The following is a 20,716-nucleotide window of genomic DNA, read 5'->3' on the forward strand; positions in this document are numbered from 1 at the left end:
CATAATCCCAGTGAGCAGGCAGACTCCTTTCCCGCAGTAAGTGTGCGGGACCATGTCCCCGTAGCCGATGGAGAGGAAGGTGATGGAGATCAGCCACATGGCCCCCAGGAAATTGCTGGTCACGTCTTGCTTGTCATGGTATCTGGGCCGAAAAAGAGTAAAAGGAGAGGGGGGGGAAGTCTCCATCAAAACCTTCTTGGCTTCTTCCCTTCCGCCCTTGGCTTGCCCCACACATAACCGGAGTGGGTGAGCGTGGGGCTACAGTAGGATCCCCCCCCCCTTACACAAGTGCCCAATCTCTGCCCACTGCAGGCTGCCACAGAGGATGGAAGAGTTTTGCATTGGACTGGGTGCATTTCAGTTGTAATTGGATGGGAACTTGTTGATTTTGGTTTCTCATTTTAAATTCAGCTCTCCTCATCTGCCCAGCGATATATGTATATCCTCGTGAAAGCTGGTCAGCATTTCTGTTGCAAACTTCTCCTAATATACAAATGTTTGCATGGGGTTTGACTAACAGACACGTTTTCTTACAAAGCAACGTTTTGTAATATGATCGGACCTCAGGTTATTTTCACCCAAAGCACACACTGCCCTAATTTTTCTGCACAGAATATTCAGTCGGGCAACTGCATTGCAAAATCAGATAAGTGCAATTCCTGCCCTGCCCCCCTTTGACGGATAGCTGTTATTTCACATTGCGTATTTGCTCCAGGACTGTGAATGAAGCGTTGGTCTTAGCCAACAGTGGTTTGGAAGTTCAGTTTTGCAGACCCGGGGAACCCCCCCTCCCCCCCTTCCCGCCCATATTTTGCATTGATTCTAAATATGGCTTCTCATTCCATCCCTGTGGCAGCCTCGGAGCATTAGCAGCAGAATTCAAAGTGTCCATTCCTGCATTCTCAAAGCTGTGGTTGCGAGATAGCTCTCTGGGTTTCCAAGCAGAGAACTCCATTGGATGAACACCCGCTAACTTCTTCTTTTTTTGCAGCTCAAAGACTGAAGGGTTTTGTTTGTTTCGTAAAAAAAAAAATAAGTCAAGATTCCTCTTTGGGTACAACACTACTTCCCCCCCCCCAACCAGTATGTTTGATTCTTTTACTTCCACTCTCTTTGAAGCTGGATCCTAGGCAAGTTTACTCGAAAGAAAGTCCTACTGTTCCTTCTCCTCCTCCTCAAATTACTGTTTCAATCTGGGTCATCATACGCAAGGGAATATTCCATAAGAAACATTTCAGCTAGGAATAATAATAATAATAGGTAAAGGTAAAGGGACCCCTGACCATTAGGTCCAGTCATGACCGACGCTGGGGTTGCGCGCTCATCTCGCATTATTGGCCAAGGGAGCCGGCGTATAGCTTCCAGGTCATGTGGCCAGCATGACAAAGCCACTTCTGGCAAACCAGAGCAGCACACGGAAATGCCGTTTACCTTCCCGCTATAGCGGTTCCTATTTATCTACTTGCATTTTGATGTGCTTTTGAACTGCTAGGTTGGCAGGAGCTGGGACCAAGCAACGGGATCTCACCCCGTCACAGCGATTCGAACCGCTGACCTTCTGATCAGCAAGCCCTAGGCTCAGTGGTTTAGCCCACAGCGCCACCTGGGTCCCATAATAATAATAATAATAATAATAATAATAATAATAATAATAGCCTGTTGGATCAGGCCAGTGGCCCAACAGCATCCTGTTCTCACAGTGGCCAACCAGATGCCCCAATGAGAAGCCTGCAAGCAGGATCCGAGCACCAGATCTGTCTCCCCTCCTGCAGTTTCCAGCAATTGGCATTCAGAAGCATTGCTGCCTGCAGAGCGGTCCTGGCTAGTACAGCCCTCGATAGCCCCCCTCCTCCATGAATCTGTCCAATATTCTTTTAAAGCCATCCAAGTTGATGGCCGTCACCGCCTCCTGTGGCAGGGAGTTCCACAGGTTAACTGCACTGCGTGAATAAGTTCTCCATCGTTCCTGTCCTGGATCTCCCGACATTCAGCTCCGTCGCGTCCCCACAAGGTCAAGTGACCTTTACAGATGTCGTCTCATATATTGTCATCACAATCAAGCCAGGATTGCTGGTGGGGTTGTGAGCTTTGAGGAACATTCTCCCCATCTTTAGCGGAAATTCCCTCAAGTCTCATTATTCTGCCCCCCCCCCCCAAAAAAATACCAAGAAATCTCTAAAGGTTTCAGACCAGCTGCTCAGGCTTTCCCTCAACTGAACATGTCACAGAACAGCGGAATCATAGAGATGGAAGGAAGCGCGAGGGTCAACGGCTGGCAATGCAGGAATCTTTTTGCCCAATGTGGGGCTCGAACTCATGACCCGAGATAAAGGTGGCATGAACGCTTGTCACTTTGAAGAGGTTTTGACACGGCTGCAGCTAGGATTTTAGGAGCCCGGCAATGGAAAACCTCGAAAAATCGGCATTCTGCTGTGTGGTAAATAAGAACTTATGGGCTTTAGCTAGGCGGGGGGGGGGAGAGGAATACATGCAAACTGTGTGTTTCTTTTGGAAGATCCAGAATGCTTTTAGGTCAAGCTGATAGGTGTGCAAAGGAGGGCAACCAAGGGTCTGGAAACCATACCTTATGAGGAACGGTTGAAGGAGCTGGGGATGTTTAGCCTGGAAAAGAGGAGACTGAGAGGAGATAGGAGAGCCATCTTTAAATATCTGAAGGGCTGTCACATGGATGATGGAGCAGGCTCGTTTTCTCCTGCTCCAGAGGGTAGGACTCGAACCCATGGCTTCAAGTTACAAGAAAGGAGATTCTGACTAAACATCAGGAAGAACTTTCCGGCAGTAAGAGCCATTTTACAGCGGAATGGTCTCCCTCAGGAGGTTTTGAACTCTCCTTCCTTGGATGTTTTTAAGCAGAAGTTGGATGGCCATCTGTCAGGGATCATAGAATCATAGAGTTGGAAGAGACCACAAGGGTCATCCAGTCCAACCCCCTGCCAAGCAGGAAACACCATCAAAGCATTCTTGACATATGCCTGTCAAGCCTCTGCTTAAAGACCTCCAAAGAAGGAGACTCCACCACACCCCTTGGGAGCAAATTCCACTGCCGAACAGCTCTTACTGTCAGGAAATTCTTCCTAATGTTTAGGTGGAATCTTCTTTCTTGTAGTTTGAATCCATTGCTCCGTTTCCGCTTCTCTGGAGCAGCAGAAAACAATCTTTCTCCCTCCTCCATATGACATCCTTTCATATATTTGAACATGGCTATCATATCACCCCTTAACCTTCTCTTCTCCAGGCTAAACATAAGCTGAGATTCCTGTATTGCAGGGGGTTGGCCTAGATGACCCTCGGGGGTCCCTTCCAACATTACAATTTTAAGATTCTGTGATGTAACACTTCTGGGTTGTTAAGAAAGGCTGCTTTGTTTTGTTTCAACCAGCGGCTGTTGAGTGCCAATCCTGAGCAAACAGACCTACAAGCCAGAAAGGAAAATGGAGAGAAAAAAAAACCCTGTGAATATTTGTAGGGTCCTGGGGGAGCAGGGAAATGTCAACAACGCTTTGCAAAAAAAAAGAAATAGAAAGAAAAGGGCCTTGCAATTTAACGCCCGACTCAAACGCACACAGCAAATTAGCGCTAATGTGAGATGAGTGGAGTGATACTCGCCAAGGGATTTATTCTGCCGAGCTGAGCGTCACTCCTCTCCGGAGACTGGAGAAAAGCAAAGGAGCGTTTAAAGCTGCGCAGAATAGTTTTGAAGCGCTATGGGGGTGTGAGAAAGACTAAGACAGGATGTGCCTCAAACTCAGTAGAATAAAACAGGATGCCTGTCAGCTCAGTAGAATAAAACAGGATGCCTGTCAGCTAAGTAGAATAAAACAGGATGCTGTGTCAGCTAAATTAGAGTAAAAATAAGGAAGTATAGCCCATGCTTCCTAATAAGGTTAACTTAGAATAGCGAGTGTAGATTGGTTAATGTATAGAAATGTGTCTTACTCTGATAAGATAGATTGTAAGCCAAGCCTCTAAGGAGGGGCGGCAGAAGTAGGGATATAAGCTATGTTTGTGCATTGCCCTGGGCTCTTCGCACCACTCAGGTCGTGGAGCCCGCCTTTGCAAACGCGTTACAATAAAAAGGAAGTGGTAAGACTTATCTCGGTGTCTCCTTGTCTGATTGCAAGTCCACGTAAGGGACTTCTCACAATTTTGGCGCCCAACGTGGGGCCCTCGACGGTCTGCACGGCGGGAATCTCGGAAGAGGGTCAGCCGGCACTCCGTTCTTTTCGGAGAGACCCACTGTCCGGACCCCGTGGTGACAGATCCCGAGGGCTGAACGACGGAGAACCGATTTAAGTGGGTCTAAGGGAAGTAAGAGAAAGGAAACGGTCAGGGACCGTTGCAGTAAGCGACTGCCTTGCCCTGCAGGGACGCCTGCCAGTTCACCAGCCACCGAGAAGGAGGCACTGGACTGAAGGGGGTGAGTATTGTGTGATTTCCTGAGAAGGGAAAGAGAAGGGAGAAGGGTGTATTGCATTTGGAGTACATGTGTTTTTGTAGTTAAGGAAATAAGGTGTTGGCCTGTTTTCGCGGATGAGCGGAGTGACAAGGAATGGAGCCGGCTGAAGGAAAGAGACTGTCTCAACCCCGCAGGATGGGTGAGTAAGGGACCCCGCAGCAGAGGTAGGGGCAAGAGGCCTGATCAGCCTCGTGGAAGTGGTCTAGTAGGCACGCAGTAGAGGTAAGATGTGACCGAACCATCCTTCCATAGGGTAAAGGTAAAACGCGTAAGGTAAAAATAAAAATAAAATAAAAAAATAAAATGAAAATGAAAATGGGAAGGTAAAAGGGAACCAGGTTAGGTTGGGAGGCTGTTTGTGTGAGGCGCCTATATGCATGCAGTGTGAAAGAGTGGGGGACCGTAGAGGAAACCCAAAACTGAGTGTGGGTCTCTGCCTTGGCAGAGACCGGACTGGGCAGTAGTGCGTTTCCTGCGTGTGGGCGACCACCCAGGCCACGAAACCCAGGTGCGAGTGTGTGAGTGCAGTGAATAATTGAGGTGAAGGGAAAATGGGGGGAGGCTCATCAACCCCAGTGTATAAGAGTTTAATGGAACAAGCAAATTCCTTAAAATGAAGAAAAGATATATATATATATGGTTATATGTTACATGTTGTCTGTTATGTGTGTTTGTTAAGTATATGTGAGTCTGTTCTTTGTGTCTCTGTCAAAAGGCCAGACAGAAACCCATAAATAATTAGAGAAAAATCCAGCCTGAGAGTCTGTATGTTAGAGATCTCTGTTTTTCTTGAAGTAAATAAGAGCTGTACTCAAGACTGAAAATGTTCAAGGGATTTGTTTAAATTTGGCCATAATATCCACAGATAGTTATAATTGCAAGCTTGCTCTAAAATTTTTAGTTTAAAGAAGCCATGTTGGACCTGATCAATCTTAAACATGGCAATGTGAGAATGAGGTGTGCAAATGTTTTGTTATTTGAAAAGGGCTCCAAAATAGAGTCTTCCTCTAAGTGGTAGAAAGGAAAGGAAAGAATTCCTGTATGTGTTAAACTGTATTCTGAGAGGGGGATTGCCGCCCTTGCAATTAAAGAGGAAATAAATTTGGAGCTTATGGGGAATGTTTAGTTGGAATTGAGTTTATGAGAGAGCTAATTTACTGTCATGTTCTATTCTACTTTGAAATGTGCTGTGAATTTAGCCTAATGTTTTCAATATGGCGTGCCTTCTAGGAAAATATTATTAAAGGTAGAGGTTCCATAGCCAGCAATTGTCTACCTGAGTTCGTTTGGGCAGAAGGGCTCCTACAGTCTCTGTGAGAGCAGCCAGGATTTACTAATAAGTAAACTTACTCCCAAGTAAGTTTCCTTTCATGGGAAAGCTGAAAGGGAGGGGGGGGGAAAGTATTGCTAGGAATTCCATTTAGTGTGAAAAGTACTCACCCCTTCTCAGTTTCTGTATGTGCTTATTTAACCCTTAAGTTACTCCTATCCTTTACGTTAGGCATACCATGCAAATGAGGATGATTCTTCTCTAGAAAATTCACCCAACTTGGGTATCTTATGTGTTATAAGCATCCCTTAGACTTTTTAGTTTAAGGAAGTAATTTCTGTCTTGAACTGTTTATCTTAAGGGTTGTTAAAGGCTTCTATATAAATATTGGTATTTTTATCTTCCCCTTCTTCTTTTTCCTAGTACACTTGTGTGTTTGCATGATAGGGCATAGCCTGGGATTCCTTTCCCAGTTTTATGTCTGTATTTAAATGTATGTGTCTCTCTGGTAGCACAAATCTTGCTGTGAACCCTGTATTTTAGAGCAGTGGTTCCCAATTAGCTAATTACTGAGGACCCCCTATTTTTCAAAAGCCAAGCCACGGACCCCCTACTTTTGAAATTTTTGATAACTCTATGGTAGTTACCTCTGCAAAGCAAGTTTTTGAACAAAATGTGGGGTAGCTCCTAATAAGCAATGGATTTTAGGGATACTAAAAAAAACAGACTAGGGCTGGGTGATAGCTGGTTTTCAACATCATGGTATATCAGCAGCTTAGCATCATGATATCCTGATAAACCATGATGTGTGCTCCCCCCAAATATGGACCAGGCGGTGGTAGAGGGTGGGGGGAAGTCTAACAGAGACCTCACCCCCCCCTCTTCACCCATGATACACCGCTGAGTGAAGCCGTAGTTGCAGTCTGTCCCTCATGCTGGTCCTGGGCAATGTATCAGCCAGGCCTAGTGGGGTTGAGGGAAGGAGCAGCCACAGAGGTCGGATGAAGGAGGTCAGGATATGCAGTGGTAAAGGAAGATGGGGAGGCTATAGAAAGCGGGGCGCTCCCCAACACTTGGTCAGCTCAAAAATGTGAAGTGATGGCATTGACTCGTGCCCTAGAATTAGCAAAAGGATTGGATGTAACCATATGGACAGATTCAAGATACGCGTGGGGAGTAGTTTATACTTTTGGCAGGACATGGAGGGAGAGAGGTTTTATTAAGGCGGATGGGAAACAGATTGAGCACGTAGCCTTGTTAGAACGGTTGCTAGAATCTCTGATGGGGCCTCGAAGGATAGGCATTGTACACATATTAGCTCATACCAAAGGAAACAGGCCGGAGGAACAGGGAAATGCTTGAGCAGACCTCAGGGCCAGGGAGGCAGCAGAAGGGGTACCGAGGAAAGAAGTGATTCAGCAGTGTATTTTGCGGATACCAGTTGTGGATCCGCAGGATTTAAAGAATCTCGCCTTCACCCCGAAGGAAAAGGGATACATGGAAAAGGAAGGATGGGAAAGGAAAGGAGATGGATGGGAAACCCCAGAGAGGCAGATAGTCCTTCCAAAATCGGCTATGTTGAATATATTGGAGAAAATACATGAGGGAAGCCATTTGGGCACTGAGGGAATGATTAATCTGGTAAAACCTTTATATTGGAGCAGGGACATGTGGCCCATGGCGCACACTATTGCATGGAAATGTTTAATATGTCAGAAGGTTAATAAGGCCCGAGCCAGAAAGACAGAAAGGGGCGGGCGACCGTTAGCGGTGTGGCCATTCCAAAGAATACAAGTAGATTTTACTGAGTTACCAGAAAGGGGGGGGCAAAAGTATTTATTGGTGTTCAAAGATCACCTAACTGGATGGGTTGAAGCCTTCCCTAGCCGCAGAGCCACGGCTCAGGTGGTCAGCAAAGCTATTTTAGAGCATATCCTTCCCCGCTATGGAGTAGTGGAAGCAATGGATTCAGATAGGGGAACTCATTTCACCCAATTGGCAATGCAAGTAGTGATGAGGGCGGTAGGAATCACGTGGAACTTTCACACCCCCTGGCATCCTGAGAGTAGTGGGAAAGTGGAACGGGCAAATGGAGAAATCAAGAAACACTTGACCAAGCTGTATCTAGAGAATGGGTTGCCCTGGACAAAGAATCTCCCCCTGGCCTTATTGAGAATGAGGGTGGCACCTCGGAAGGATACTGGCTTGTCCCCGTTTGAAATGATGATGGGCCACCCCTATCTAGCTCTCCTAGGAAACCCTCAGATTGAATTTAGGGATCAGTTCACCCAGAAATACCTGCAGTCACTGTCCCAGTCTTTGTTATCCTTTCACAGGCAAGGCATACTAGCACAGAGGCCCCCACTTTTGGAGCAACAGCACAGCTTCCAACCTGGAGACCTGGTCCTGATAAAAGCGTGGCGAACGGAGAAACTCACCCCGAGCTGGGAGGGCCCATACCAAGTCCTACTTACCACTGAGTCAGCAGTACGGACCAGAGAACATGGATGGACCCATTACCACCGGGTAAAAGAGCTCCACCTGAAAGTTGGACGGCAACGACTAGTCCAGATGACCCGCTGAAAGTGACACTCACTAAATCAGGAACCAGGATCCAGCAGGACACACCGAGACTGTAAAGCAAATGTGTTTGTTCTGTACTTGTGTGTGCTTTTTCGAATGTTGTTGTTGTGCTCATTATGAGGGGTGCGTGCAATGTGTGCATTGTTCAGAGGAATGTAATGTTATTTTCATGGAAGACATAATCCTTCAACACTGTAAGATAGCATTAGGAGGAAAGGTCCAGTGTGAGCTGGCAGAGAGTCCAACAGTGCGGCAGGCATTGGAATATCTGTCCCCCGAAAGGGCCCCATTCTTTCTGAGTAAGAGGGCAAGGTTGTGGTTTGCTTTGATGCCTGTGCTGCCATAGATAAGGGCCAGGGACCTAACGGGAGAGCTGGAGTTTGGTGTGGGAATCACGGATGGGAACAGTCCTATCTGCAGGAACGGAAATATCTGTTCAAGCGCATCCAGGGCAGCAATATGGGAGGGAGTCCACACACAGCCCACCTATAAGAGACCTAGCGGATAAAATAAAAAAAAAAACAGCACATGTCCCAGTACAGACCTGGGAAGGGTGGGACATGTCCTGGTTGGAGAAGTTTTTACCCAGTGGATGGTTGCGAGGAATCCTTTTTGCATTAGCAGGACCCCTTGTGATTTTAATCCTTTTCTGCTTTTGTATGCCCTGCTTGCTACAATGCTTACAGTCAATGATGGAAAGAATGATGGATAGGACAGTTCCCCCTCGCATAATGATGCTAATGCAGGCTTATAAGTCCCTCCCAACAGGTGCGCCAGAAGGAAGTCTAGAGGAAGATGAGGAAAGTGGACTAGGCCACGAACTACTCTGTGAGTTTGAGACAAGATACAAAAAGAGGGGGGATTGTGAGAAAGACTAAGACAGGATGTGCCTCAAACTCAGTAGAATAAAACAGGATGCCTGTCAGCTCAGTAGAATAAAACAGGATGCCTGTCAGCTAAGTAGAATAAAACAGGATGCTGTGTCAGCTAAATTAGAGTAAAAATAAGGAAGTATAGCCCATGCTTCCTAATAAGGTTAACTTAGAATAGCGAGTGTAGATTGGTTAATGTATAGAAATGTGTCTTACTCTGATAAGATAGATTGTAAGCCAAGCCTCTAAGGAGGGGCGGCAGAAGTAGGGATATAAGCTATGTTTGTGCATTGCCCTGGGCTCTTCGCACCACTCAGGTCGTGGAGCCCGCCTTTGCAAACGCGTTACAATAAAAAGGAAGTGGTAAGACTTATCTCGGTGTCTCCTTGTCTGATTGCAAGTCCACGTAAGGGACTTCTCACAGGGGGGATGGGGGAAAGTGTGACTTAATTGCTCGTGGTGCTAATTAGGATTGCTATTGATTCGCTTGAAGGTGGCAACCCCATCAGGGCAGGAGCCCAGGGCTCCTCTCACCAGAGTGGGCAAGGAATGTGCCGGCCTTCCAATGTTGCAGAAATGGGGTTGGTATATTCAGAAGAAATGGGAAATAATGTATCTGTCCTGACCAGACAGAAGTACAGTACTGTTTGTGGGGGACAGGAGGCGGGCAGGTGTGGGGGACTCCCTGGTCCTGAGTGGGGTAATTGTGTCCCTGAAGGATCAGGTGTGCAGCCTGGGGGGCATTTGGGACTCACAGGTCCATGGAAGCACACAGGTCAATTCTGCGTCTGGGGCAGCTGTCTGCCAGCTCCATCTGAAACCCTCCCGGCCTGCTCCGTGTCTTGCCAGAGTGTCCCATGCTCTGGTTGTCTCCCGCTTGGACCACTGCAATGCAAACTCTGTGGGGCTACCTTTGAAGGTGACTCGGAAACAACAGCTACGGTAATCCACAATGCGGCAGCTAGACTGGTGACTGGGAATGGCCGCCAGGACCATATAACACGGGTCCTAAAGGATCTTCACTGGCTCCCAGCACGTTTCTGAGCACAATTCAAAGTGTTGGTGCTGACCTTTAAAGCCCTGAACAGCCTTGGCCCTGTAAATCTGAAGGAGCGTATCCACCCCCATCGTCCAGCCCAGACATGGAGGTCCAGCTCCGAGGGCCGTCTGGTGGTTTCCTCTCTGCAAGAAGTGATGCTACAGGGAACCAGGCAGAGGGCCTTCTCAGTAGTGGCACCCGCCCTGTGGAACGCCCTCCCATCAGATGTCAAGGAAATAAACAACTAAATGACTTTTAGAAGACATCAGAAGGCAGCCCTCTATCGGGAAGTTTTAAATCAGGCATCCCCAAACTTCAGCGCTCCAGATGTTTTGGACTACAATTCCCATCATCCCTGACCACTGGTCCTGTTAGCTAGGGATCATGGGAGTTGTAGGCCAAAACATCTGGAGAGCCGCAGTTTGGGGATGCCTGTTTTAAATGTTTGAACTGCTTTGGCCCCATATGCCTGAAGGAGCGTCTCCACCCACATTTTTGATGACTACCCTATCTGCTCTCAGTCTCGTCTTTTCCAGGCTAAACATACCCAGCTCCTTCAACTGTTCCTCACAAGGCTTAATTTCTGCACTCCTGATCATCTTGGTTGCCCTCCTCTGTACACCTTCCTGCTCAAACGAATTTTTTGGGGTGCGTGGAAGCCATGAATGTTTAAAGTGGTGCTTTAAAAGGATTGTATGAATGTGGCCTAAATCAGAAAGGTTCATTCAGTTCAATGAGTGTGACGAGTCTTTAATACAAGGGATCCCTGCTGGATCAAACCACCTGGCAATCCAATATTGTAAATAACTTCTGATACCCTTGAGCTTGCATGCGAGACCTGCTTGTTCCAGCGATTACTATTTGGAGATAGACTGTTCCTGAACAAGGAGGTTCTATTTAGACACCATGGCAACCAGCATTAGACTCCTCCTCTTCAAAAGTCTACCAATTTCCACTAAAATAAGGCCCACAACTATGCTCTCTGAGTTTTGAATTGTTAAATTGTACGGCTTTTCCGAAGAGATCAATTCAGCTTGGCAAAATTTTATCCGATCACTTGTGTCTGTAATCAATGCACAAATTGCAGTGTCCCCTTGCAAATACCTATCTGCCTGCTGCCCGCCCCGGCACTTCTATAGCTGACTAATACAGTGGCCACAGCCACATCTTGTGGCACTGAGTTCCGCAGGTGAACTGCGTGGCCTGAGTAAAGAAAGTTCACGGTTTTCAGCAAAACCCTTCAGTGCAAATCTCTGCAGGCAAAAAAGGAAGGGGGTGGGGAGAGAAGGAAAGGAAAAGAAAGAGAATAACCTCCTCCCCGACCTTGGAAAAGAGCTGGCATGGAGCATGGTGGATTTCAGAAGATGCACTGGAAGTTAGCGGATAAGAAAGTGCTCTGGAGTGGCATGCAGGGAGTAAAACTGGGATAGAGGAATGCGAAAATTTGCCCCCGGAAGGGGAAAAAACTAAAGGAACAGAGAGAGACCCAGACAAGCCTGACTACGCCAAGCAATGTTAGGAGGAGGAATTTAGGATTGCTGCTTTTTCTTTCTTTCCATGCACCCTGCACAGCTCGAGCTAGTGGACCCCCCAGCCCTTCTCCCTCCCCAGCTCTGCCCCATAGGTGTATCCAGCTCTCCTTGCCCAGGGAAGGGTAGCGGCGGTTGTGAACCCTTGAACATTTTGCTTGGAACATTGGGAAAGGATGCGAGGGGGTGGCGGGGGAATCTGTAGAGTTGGAAGGGGGACCCCCAGAGGCATCTAGTCCAACCCCCCAACTGCAATGCAGAATGTGCATTGTGGGAAAGCTGGCTGCTTCCCAGGAAAGGACTTTCAACGGCGCTATGTTGCTTTCACTAGATCGCTTTTGCTAGCTTGCAAAGATTCAGTTTAATATCGTTCTCAGTTCCATTATAGTTTAATTGCTTTTTTTCCCCCAACTGCTATCTTCGATAGATATTTAGCTCTCTGCATTTTCTCTGTGTTGGTTTTAATTTCCGTGCGCTAACTAGAGTCCCGGTCCCAGGGGAAAAGGTGGGCTATAAATAATGATGATGATGCTTTAGTTGCGATTCCTGCATTGCAGGCGGTTGGACTAGATTACCATTGGGGGTCCCCCTTCCAATTCTATGATTTGATGATGATGATGATGATAAACAGGGGTGGCATGATTTAATTCCTGCATTGCCGGGGGTTGGACTAGATGACCCTTGGGGGTCCCCCTTCCAATTCTATGATTTGATGATGATGATGATGATGATAAACAGGGGTGGCATGATTTAATTCCTGCATTGCCGGGGGCTGGACTAGATGACCCTTGGGGGTCCCCCTTCCAATTCTATGATTCGATGATGATGATGATAAACAGGAGTGCCAAAATTTAGCCGCCTGGCAGTTCTGTCTCTCCCCCCAACCCCCGAAATCTGTGATTCCTGCATGGCAGGGGTTGGACTAGATGACCCTAAGGGTCCCTTCCGACCCTGCAGCTCTATGATTCTGTGAAAAGCGGGCATCACTGGGCCAGGAAGGGATCGAAGTCTCCTCTGGCTCTCCTCTGGCAGTGGGTGTGCATGTGTGCTTGAATCACGCAGCCTTCTCGGTTCCCTTCATGGGTGAGTGTGGCCTGACTCACTGCTTCCTCGTGCAGAGAAAACCAGCAGCCCCGAAAAAAATCCATGGCACGGCTGAGCTCCTGAAGCCCAGGGGCGCTTCTCCATCTTGGCATCTAAGGGGGTTCTTCCTCAGCCACCAGCCACCCATCCTGCTGCACCAAGAAGAGAACGAGGGTGCAGGAGACAGGCTCCCCCCCCCTCCTCGCTCCCCTCTCAAGGTTGAACGCCGGCCTGGCAGTGTGATAAATTTCCAGGAAATGACATCGACGCCTCGGGACAGCTTAAAGGCTGAGGATTTATGGGGGCACCAGCTTCTGTGGACGAAAGGCCACTTTGTCGGAGGTGGGATGGGTTTGGAGGAGGTGGGCAGGAAGGGGGAACTGGGTTTTAGCCAAGGTTTGCCATGCTCAGAGTAGGCCCATTGAAATTGAGGGATGTGACTACTCTTCCCCTCCTGCAGTTTCCAGCATCTGGTATTCAGGGCTCAGACGCTGGGCATAGCATTGCCATCATGGCAAGGAGCCAGCAATTGCCATCTCCTGCTCTGTGATTCCCCCCCCCCCTAATCCTCTTTTCATAGACTCGTAGAGTTGGAAAGGATCCCAAGGGCCTTCTAGTCCAGGCATCCCCAAACTTCGGCCCTCCAGATGTTTTGGACTACAATTCCCATCATCCCTGACCGCCGAGACCACATAACACTGGTCCTGAAAGACCTACATTGGCTCCGAGCACAATTCAAAGTGTTGGTGCTGACCTTTAAAGCCCTAAATGGCCTCGGTACAGTATACCTGAAGGAGCGTCTCCATCCCCATTGTTCTGCCTGGACACTGAGGTCCAGCGCCAAGGGCCTTCTGGCGGTTCCCTCACTGCGAGAAGCAAAGCTACAGGGAACCAGGCAGAGGGCCTTCTCGGTAGTGGCACCCACCCTGTGGAACGCCCTCCCACCAGAGGTCAAAGAGAACAACAATTACCAGACCTTTAGAAGGCATCTCAAGGCAGCCTTGTTTGGGGAAGCTTTTAATCATAGAATCATATAATCATAGAGTTGGAAGAGACCACAAGGGCCATCCAGTCCAACCCCCTGCCGAGCAGGAAACAGCATCAAAGCATTCTTGACATATGCCTGTCAAGCCTCTGCTTAAAGACCTCCAAAGAAGGAGACTCCACCACACTCCTTGGTAGCAAATTCCACTGCCGAACAGCTCTTACTGTCAGGAAGTTCTTTCTAATGTTTAGGTGGAATGTTTAGGTGGAATGTTTGATGGATTTCTGTATTTTAATATTTTGTTGGAAGCCGCCCAAAGTGGCTGGGGGAACCCGGCCAGATGGGCGGGTTATAAATAATAAATTATTATTATTATTATTATTATTATTATTATTATTATTATTAGTCCTCTTAGCTAGGGATCATGGGAGTTGTAGGCCAAAACATCTGGAGGGCCGCAGTTTGGGAATGCCTGTTCTAGTCCAACCCCCTTGCAATGCTGGAATCTCAGCAAAAAGCATCCGCGACAGATGGCCGTCCCACCTCTGCCTATAAACCTTCAAAGGAGGAGAGCCGAACACCTCCCAATGGCAACCGTTCCACTGTTGTACAGCCCTTGCAGTCAGAAAGTTCTCCCTGATGTTTAGCTGGAATGTCTTTTCTTGTAACACGAATCCCTTGCTTTGGTCCTGCCCTCCAGAGCAGGGGAAAAGAAGCTTGCTCCCTCTTCCATGTAACAGCCCTGCAGATATTTGAAGATGGCCATTGTATCTCCTCCCAGCCTCCTCTTTATTGGGCTACCTTGGGTATCATTCCCTCAACCGTTCCTCATAAGGCTTGGTCTCCAGACCCTTGATCATCTTAGAATCATAGAATCATAGAGTTGGAAGAGACCACAAGGGCCATCCAGTCCAACCCCCTGCCAAGCAGGAAACACCATCAAAGCATTCCTGACATATGGCTGTCAAGCCTCTGCTTAAAGACCTCCAAAGAAGGAGACTCCACCACACTCCTTGGCAGCAAATTCCACTGCCGAACAGCTCTTACTGTCAGGAAGTTCTTCCTAAAGTTTAGGTGGAATCTTCTTTCTTGAAGTTTGAATCCATTGCTCCGTGTCCGCTTCTCTGGAGCAGCAGCCACCCTCCTCTGCACACCTACCAGTTTGCCAACATCCTTCTTAAATGGTGGCGCCCAAAATTGCACCCAGGATTCTAGGTGTGGTCTGACCAAGGCAGAATAGAGCAGTACTGTTCTTTCCTTGGTCTGGAGACTTGACTTCTTGTTATACAGCCCAGAATAGCATTCACTTTTTTTGCTGCTGCATCACACTGTTCACTCATATTCAGCTTGTGGCCCACTAAGACCCCAGATCCTTTTCACAGGTACAGCCAGGAATCCCCCATCCTGTATTTGTGCACCTGGTTCTTCCAGATGGATAAGACCGAAGAAATATATCCTCTCTTAGCTTCTATACACATCCCTACAGCCAGCCAGGCAAGAACACCGGAGGGAGGGAGCGAAGCAGTGGTGAGTGATTAGAGCGGTCCGAGGAGAGGAGGATGTGGCCTGGAGGGAGTCCTGAGGGTCAGACAGAGAGGCACTTGTCCCCCAGGCCTAAGGTTCTCTGCCCTTGCAGTAAGGTTTCCTAAGCTGATGGAAATCTATCATTATCTAGTGTTCTGAAAGGTTTCATCATGATGCAGTTTTGAAGGGAGAGGGTCCGGGACAGATCCTTCAATGCACACTTGCACACATCACAAATGAGGGAGATGGGGCCGTGCAAAATTTAGACGCGAAGGCCAACAAGGGCAAGATCTTGCATGCATGCGTTGTTTCCTCTTGAGAAAGAAAGACAGGTCTTCTAGGAATGCAAACATCTTAAGATGGGAGGGGGTGGCTGGTGAGAATTTTGGAAGATATAAAGCTTTGGGGAGGAGTAGATTTTCTGGACGGGAAGGTTGAGGTGGTGAAGTGAAAAGGAAGGAAGGAAGGAAGGAAGGAAGGAAGGAAGGAAGGAAGGAAGGAAGGAAGGAAGGAAGGAAGGAAGGATAGACAGACATATGGATGGATGGATGGATGGATGAATGGATAGATCAGGCACCCCCAAACTGCGGCCTTCCAGATGTTTTGGCCTACAACTCCCATGATCCCTAGCTAACAGGACCAGTGGTCAGGGAAGATGGGGATTGTAGTCCAAAACATCTGGAGGGCCAAAGTTTGGGGGTGCCTGGGATAGATGGACAAAGTTTCCTTCCGAAAGCTAGATTAGCTTTGGGATTCTGTTCAAAGTTCGCAACCACCACCAGCGCCCAGGGTTTCCTCTACCCCTGACCCCCCCCCCACAGCCGACAACCCCAAACTGCCAATCCCGCGAGCTGCAGCTAATCTTAAATTCTGAGCAAGTCTTGGCCTCCGTGCAAGGGTTGCATCTACCCGGCTGCTAGCCAATCGGAACTCACAGTTTGTCCCTATGAGAAGCGCACAGCGGTTTCGAGAGGAGGGAAAACAACAACAACAACAACAGCACGTTATTGAGCAGTTTCCAGCCCGGAGGAAAAAACAGGGCAAAAGGTCCAGAAAGCAAACAACACACACGAATGGCACAGAGACGAACGCGGGGGGGGGGGCTGCTGGAAAGTGTGGGGTGCCCCCCTGGGTCCAACACAGCCGAGGGAAAAGCCCAGATCTGGCACAACGAGGGAGGGATGAATCTGTTTCTGTTTTCCCTCGATTTCTCCCAAGTCTTAAGCTCAGTTCTCCAAGCATTTGATGCCTGAGTTGCGTGCTTCCAGGACCTTATTCCTGTGACCATAATCAGATTTAACTGTTTTTAATCAGATGTCAAACAGATAAACAATATATGACTTTTGGAAGACATCTGAAGACAGCCCTGCACAGGGAAGATTTTAATGATTGAGCTTTTATTGTGTTTCTAATATTTTGTTGGGAGCTGCCCAGAGTGGCTGGAGAAATCCACTCAGATGGGTGGCTAATAATAATAATAATAATAATAATAATAATAATAATAATAATAAATATAAATTTCTGAATATTAAATGGCTGGCACCTGCCCTGGAACCTGCTGGTGAGGGGCAGGAAAATAAATAAATACTACTAATATACTGCTAGTAGTAATAGTTTTTTTAAATCTTGTTTTTAATGCCCTCATGGCAATTTGCCAATACCCTAGGGCAAATTTCTCCTCATGCGCATTTTCTTAAATGCCATTTTTGCCTGATCCAGAAACGTTTTTGAGAGGACTTTCCTGCAATATTAATGCATCTTATTTATTATTTTCATTAACTTTTTCTTTCCCCCCTTTTGCAGGCATTACTTGGCTGGAGAGCTTCGCTGCAAAACTGCGATATGTGCAAATTTTGAAGGATAGTTCTGTGCTCATGTTTGCTTACTGTTTCCAAAAGGGTGAATTAGATATAGGCTTGCATTAAAATCCTAACAGCACCAAAATTCCTCCCCTGACCCACTCTGCAACATGGGCTGGCTGTTCATTTGAAAATAGGCTGAATATACTGTATTGAAATGTGCCAATTCACCTCAGCTTCCATCTGACAGCTTTGCCTGCTATTTTTGAACAGCATCAAAAAAATTAATCTATGGGACAAACTTGGGGGGGGGGCTTTCCTGTAATTGCATTGCTTTAAACTGTTTTTAATATTGCATTTTAATATTACTGTTGTGTGTTAATTGTTATAACCTGCCCTGGGACCTTTGGGAGAAGGGTGGTAATAAATTGATATATGATGAAATAATAATAATAATAAGTTTGATTATACCAAAACAACAGCAACTCTGAAGCTGGGATTATGGGGACAGAACCCCCCCCCCCCCAAAAAAAAGAAGATTGTTGATTTTTTAATGTATGTAACTACAGCAGCTAGGATTCTTTCTGCACAGAAATGGAAAGAGGAAGAAGTTCCCACCGTAGAAAAGTGGATAAAATAAGTGATTGACTGTGCTGAACTAGAAAAGCCAACAACTAAAATAATAGAACTTAAGGCCGGCTGCTTTATGGAATTATGGAAGCATTTTTCCAGGATATTCAAAGAAATATTATAATTCAATGAATTCGCAATCAGGATTTGAACTAGGAGCAACAGAAATAATTAGGCATTATTGTATTGTGGTTATGATATAAAAGATGCAGCAATGAGATAGAATGAAAACCCCCTACAGAAAATGGAATGCAATGTTGATAAAACAAAAGAAGAAATTAATATGCATTGGAACTTTACGTGAAATTTGTGGACATTTAATTTTATTGCAGGCATCCCCAAACTGTGGCCCTCCAGATGTTTTGGCCTACAACTCCCATGATCCCTAGCTAACAGGACCAATGGTCAGGGATGATGGGAACTGTAGTGCAAAACATCTGGAGGGCCGAAGTTTGGGGATGCCTGGATTAGATAGATGATTAGATAGATAGATAGATAGATAGATAGATAGATGATAGATAGATAGATAGATAGATAGATAGATAGATAGATAGATAGATAGATAGATAGATAGATATACTGCGTCTACTCCTACTACTAATGATAGTGGTATTATTATTATATTTTGCTTGTGAAAATGCAGGTCTTTGAGTGAATTAATGCCTTATTATCCCTTTGCAGCCACGCTGCATCTTTGTACTTCCAGGCTGTGATACTTTCTGGTTTGCATTTTTAAGTCTTCATTATTCCACACGGCCTTTTTTTCTTTTTCGTTATGCTTGCATTTGGATTTTTGGGTTAACAAATCAGTAAAAAGCAAAAGGAAGCGGGTGGGGGGGATGATGGGATTTCTCCATCCTGGAGAAAGCGTAGAGACTCGAACTCAGCACCAAGGAAACCCAACGAGCTCAATGGGTGCAGGAACCTGGTTTTCCCCTCGGCTGCGGCAGGGGGCACCAAAGACCCCCCTTGGCGAGTGCCATCCTTTCCCCTGCTCTGCCCTCCTCGGCGGGAGTAGAAGAACCGGGACTTACCTCTCGCACACACGGACGGTCCAAGCGGCGATGATCCAGGAGGAGATGCTGAAGACCAGGAGGACCGTCCCGGGGCAGATGGTCATGAGGGTCTTCATGACGAAGCGGGTGTTGAAGTTGATCTTGTTGAGGGCCCCGATGCTCCGCGAAGAGGCGTCGGTGAAGAGCTTGCTGTGGAGGAGCATGACCCGCCCGATCAGGTAGAGGCGGAGGAACATGGGGATGGAGAGGATGATGTCCACGTCGGTGTTGGCCTCCGAGGTGGCGTACGTGAACGCCAGGCGAGTCGTCCACGTGAAGAAGTATTGGCCCGGGATGGGGTGGATGGCGCAGACGAGGAGTTCCAACGTGATGAAGAAGATGCGCTCGTAGGTCATGGCGATGCGCCAGTCGTCCGCTCCGTTGTCCACCATGAACAGCTGCGAAAAGGGAGTGACGGCGTTCAGGCCAGGTTTGCGGGGTACACCCGTCATGGTCCAAAACAAGGAAGGTGGGCACTTGGCAAGGGCTCTTCCCAGCCAAAGAAATGCACATGGCAGGTAGCCAATTCTGGATCTTACTTAATGGTGGCTCTTGAGTCTTTTATACCTTTTATGTGTTTAATATAGATATTGATTAGCAAAGTTTTATGGATGATTGCTTCCCCCTCTTATGGTTCTATTGTCTAAAAAAAGAAAAAAGAAAAGGACCCCTGGACGGTTAAGTCCAAAGGCGACTATGGGGTTGCAGTGCTCATCTCGCTTTCAGGCCAAGGGAACTGGCGTTTGTCCACAGACAGCTTTCCGGGTCATGTGTACAGCAGGACTAAACAGCTTCTGGCGCAATGGGACACCGTGATGGAAACCAGAGCACACGGGAATGCTGTTTATCTTCCCACCGGAGCGGTACCTATTTATCTACTTGCACTGACGTGCTTTTGAACTGCTAGGTTGGCAGGAGCTGGGACCGGGCAACGGGAGCTCACCCCGTTGCGGGGATTCAAACTGCCAACCTTCCGATCAGCAAGCCCAAGAGGTTCAGTAGTTTAGACCACACCACCACCCACGTCTAAATTTTCTAAATTGTCTAAATTATGCCAATAAAGGCTGAATTAACAAACAACAACAACAACAACAACAACAGATGATTGATAGGTGTTAAATAGATATCCCCCCCACCAAGAGTGACACTTACAATTTTGTGATTCAGATTGAGGGGCATTGGCATTCCTCAACCTTTACCTGCTACTCCCCCCAAATAATAATAACTGCAAGACACCATGCTCTTCTTTCTATGTGTTTGAGACGCTCGCATTCATCACAATCCCATTGATTCGTTTGCTAAGGGCAGAATCCTTCCACCACTCACCCGGGAGTGAGACCCATTGAATTCCGAGGGATGTACAACTAAACAGGTGTGGAAAGGATGGAGCCGTAAATCAGGGTGGGACCAGGAAGGGATGGATGATCAGCTCATTAAAAAAAAAACCTTTAACAGGTCTGGTCGTGCAAATTTTGGGCACACACAAGCATGAAACTCAAGGGATCTTAAGAACACAGAAACTGGGATGGAATAATATTGTTTAGTGTAATGTGGTTTTCAAGGTCTGCTTGGCACCTAAGAATGTTGAGTTTCGTCGAGTGCAGAGTTGTGCTCTCTCCATCTATCAGTGAAGGGCAGAGCAAGGTCAAAGACCCTCTCAGCCCTTGAGCCAGGATCTGTTCGTTTCAGGGCCCACCTGCTTCCCCTTGAAAATGTCCTCCTCTTCCGCCTCACCTCTGCGGGGCTGAGGGCCAGTTCCTCCGTCCTCTGACGCAGCCCATAAAAACATTTTAATGGGAAAACTCTCCCTGCTGTTCAACGGCGGGTGCTAGATGCCTGTGAGGTGTCGCGAGCGGGCGCCTCTCTGTTC

General features: G+C 47.3%; 1 protein-coding gene and 1 long non-coding RNA gene across 4 annotated transcripts in view; one reads left to right on the top strand and one right to left on the bottom strand.

The window, feature by feature from the left end:
• KCNN1 (potassium calcium-activated channel subfamily N member 1) overlaps positions 1 to 20,716 on the bottom strand; it is a 73,224-nt gene that overhangs the window by 16,920 nt on the left and 35,588 nt on the right. For both annotated transcript variants that reach the window (XM_035120689.3, XM_088672944.1), the window contains exons 4-5: positions 18,826 to 19,244; positions 1 to 142 (exon numbers count right to left, since the gene is read on the bottom strand). In XM_035120689.3, the coding sequence (XP_034976580.1) occupies positions 1 to 142; positions 18,826 to 19,244 (561 nt within the window). The remainder of the gene's footprint in view (positions 143 to 18,825; positions 19,245 to 20,716) is intronic.
• LOC148685515 (uncharacterized) lies at positions 3,992 to 9,575 on the top strand. Of its 2 annotated transcripts, none has more exons than XR_015950750.1 (2): positions 3,992 to 4,438; positions 8,084 to 9,575. It is a non-coding gene; the product is annotated as an uncharacterized LOC148685515 (long non-coding RNA). The 2 variants fall into 2 exon arrangements; XR_015950751.1 differs by lacking the exon at positions 3,992 to 4,438 and adding an exon at positions 4,441 to 4,616.

Source organism: Zootoca vivipara, chromosome 6 (genome assembly GCF_965207765.1).
Source record: "Zootoca vivipara chromosome 6, rZooViv2.hap1.1, whole genome shotgun sequence".
Classification (NCBI taxonomy): domain Eukaryota; kingdom Metazoa; phylum Chordata; class Lepidosauria; order Squamata; family Lacertidae; genus Zootoca; species Zootoca vivipara.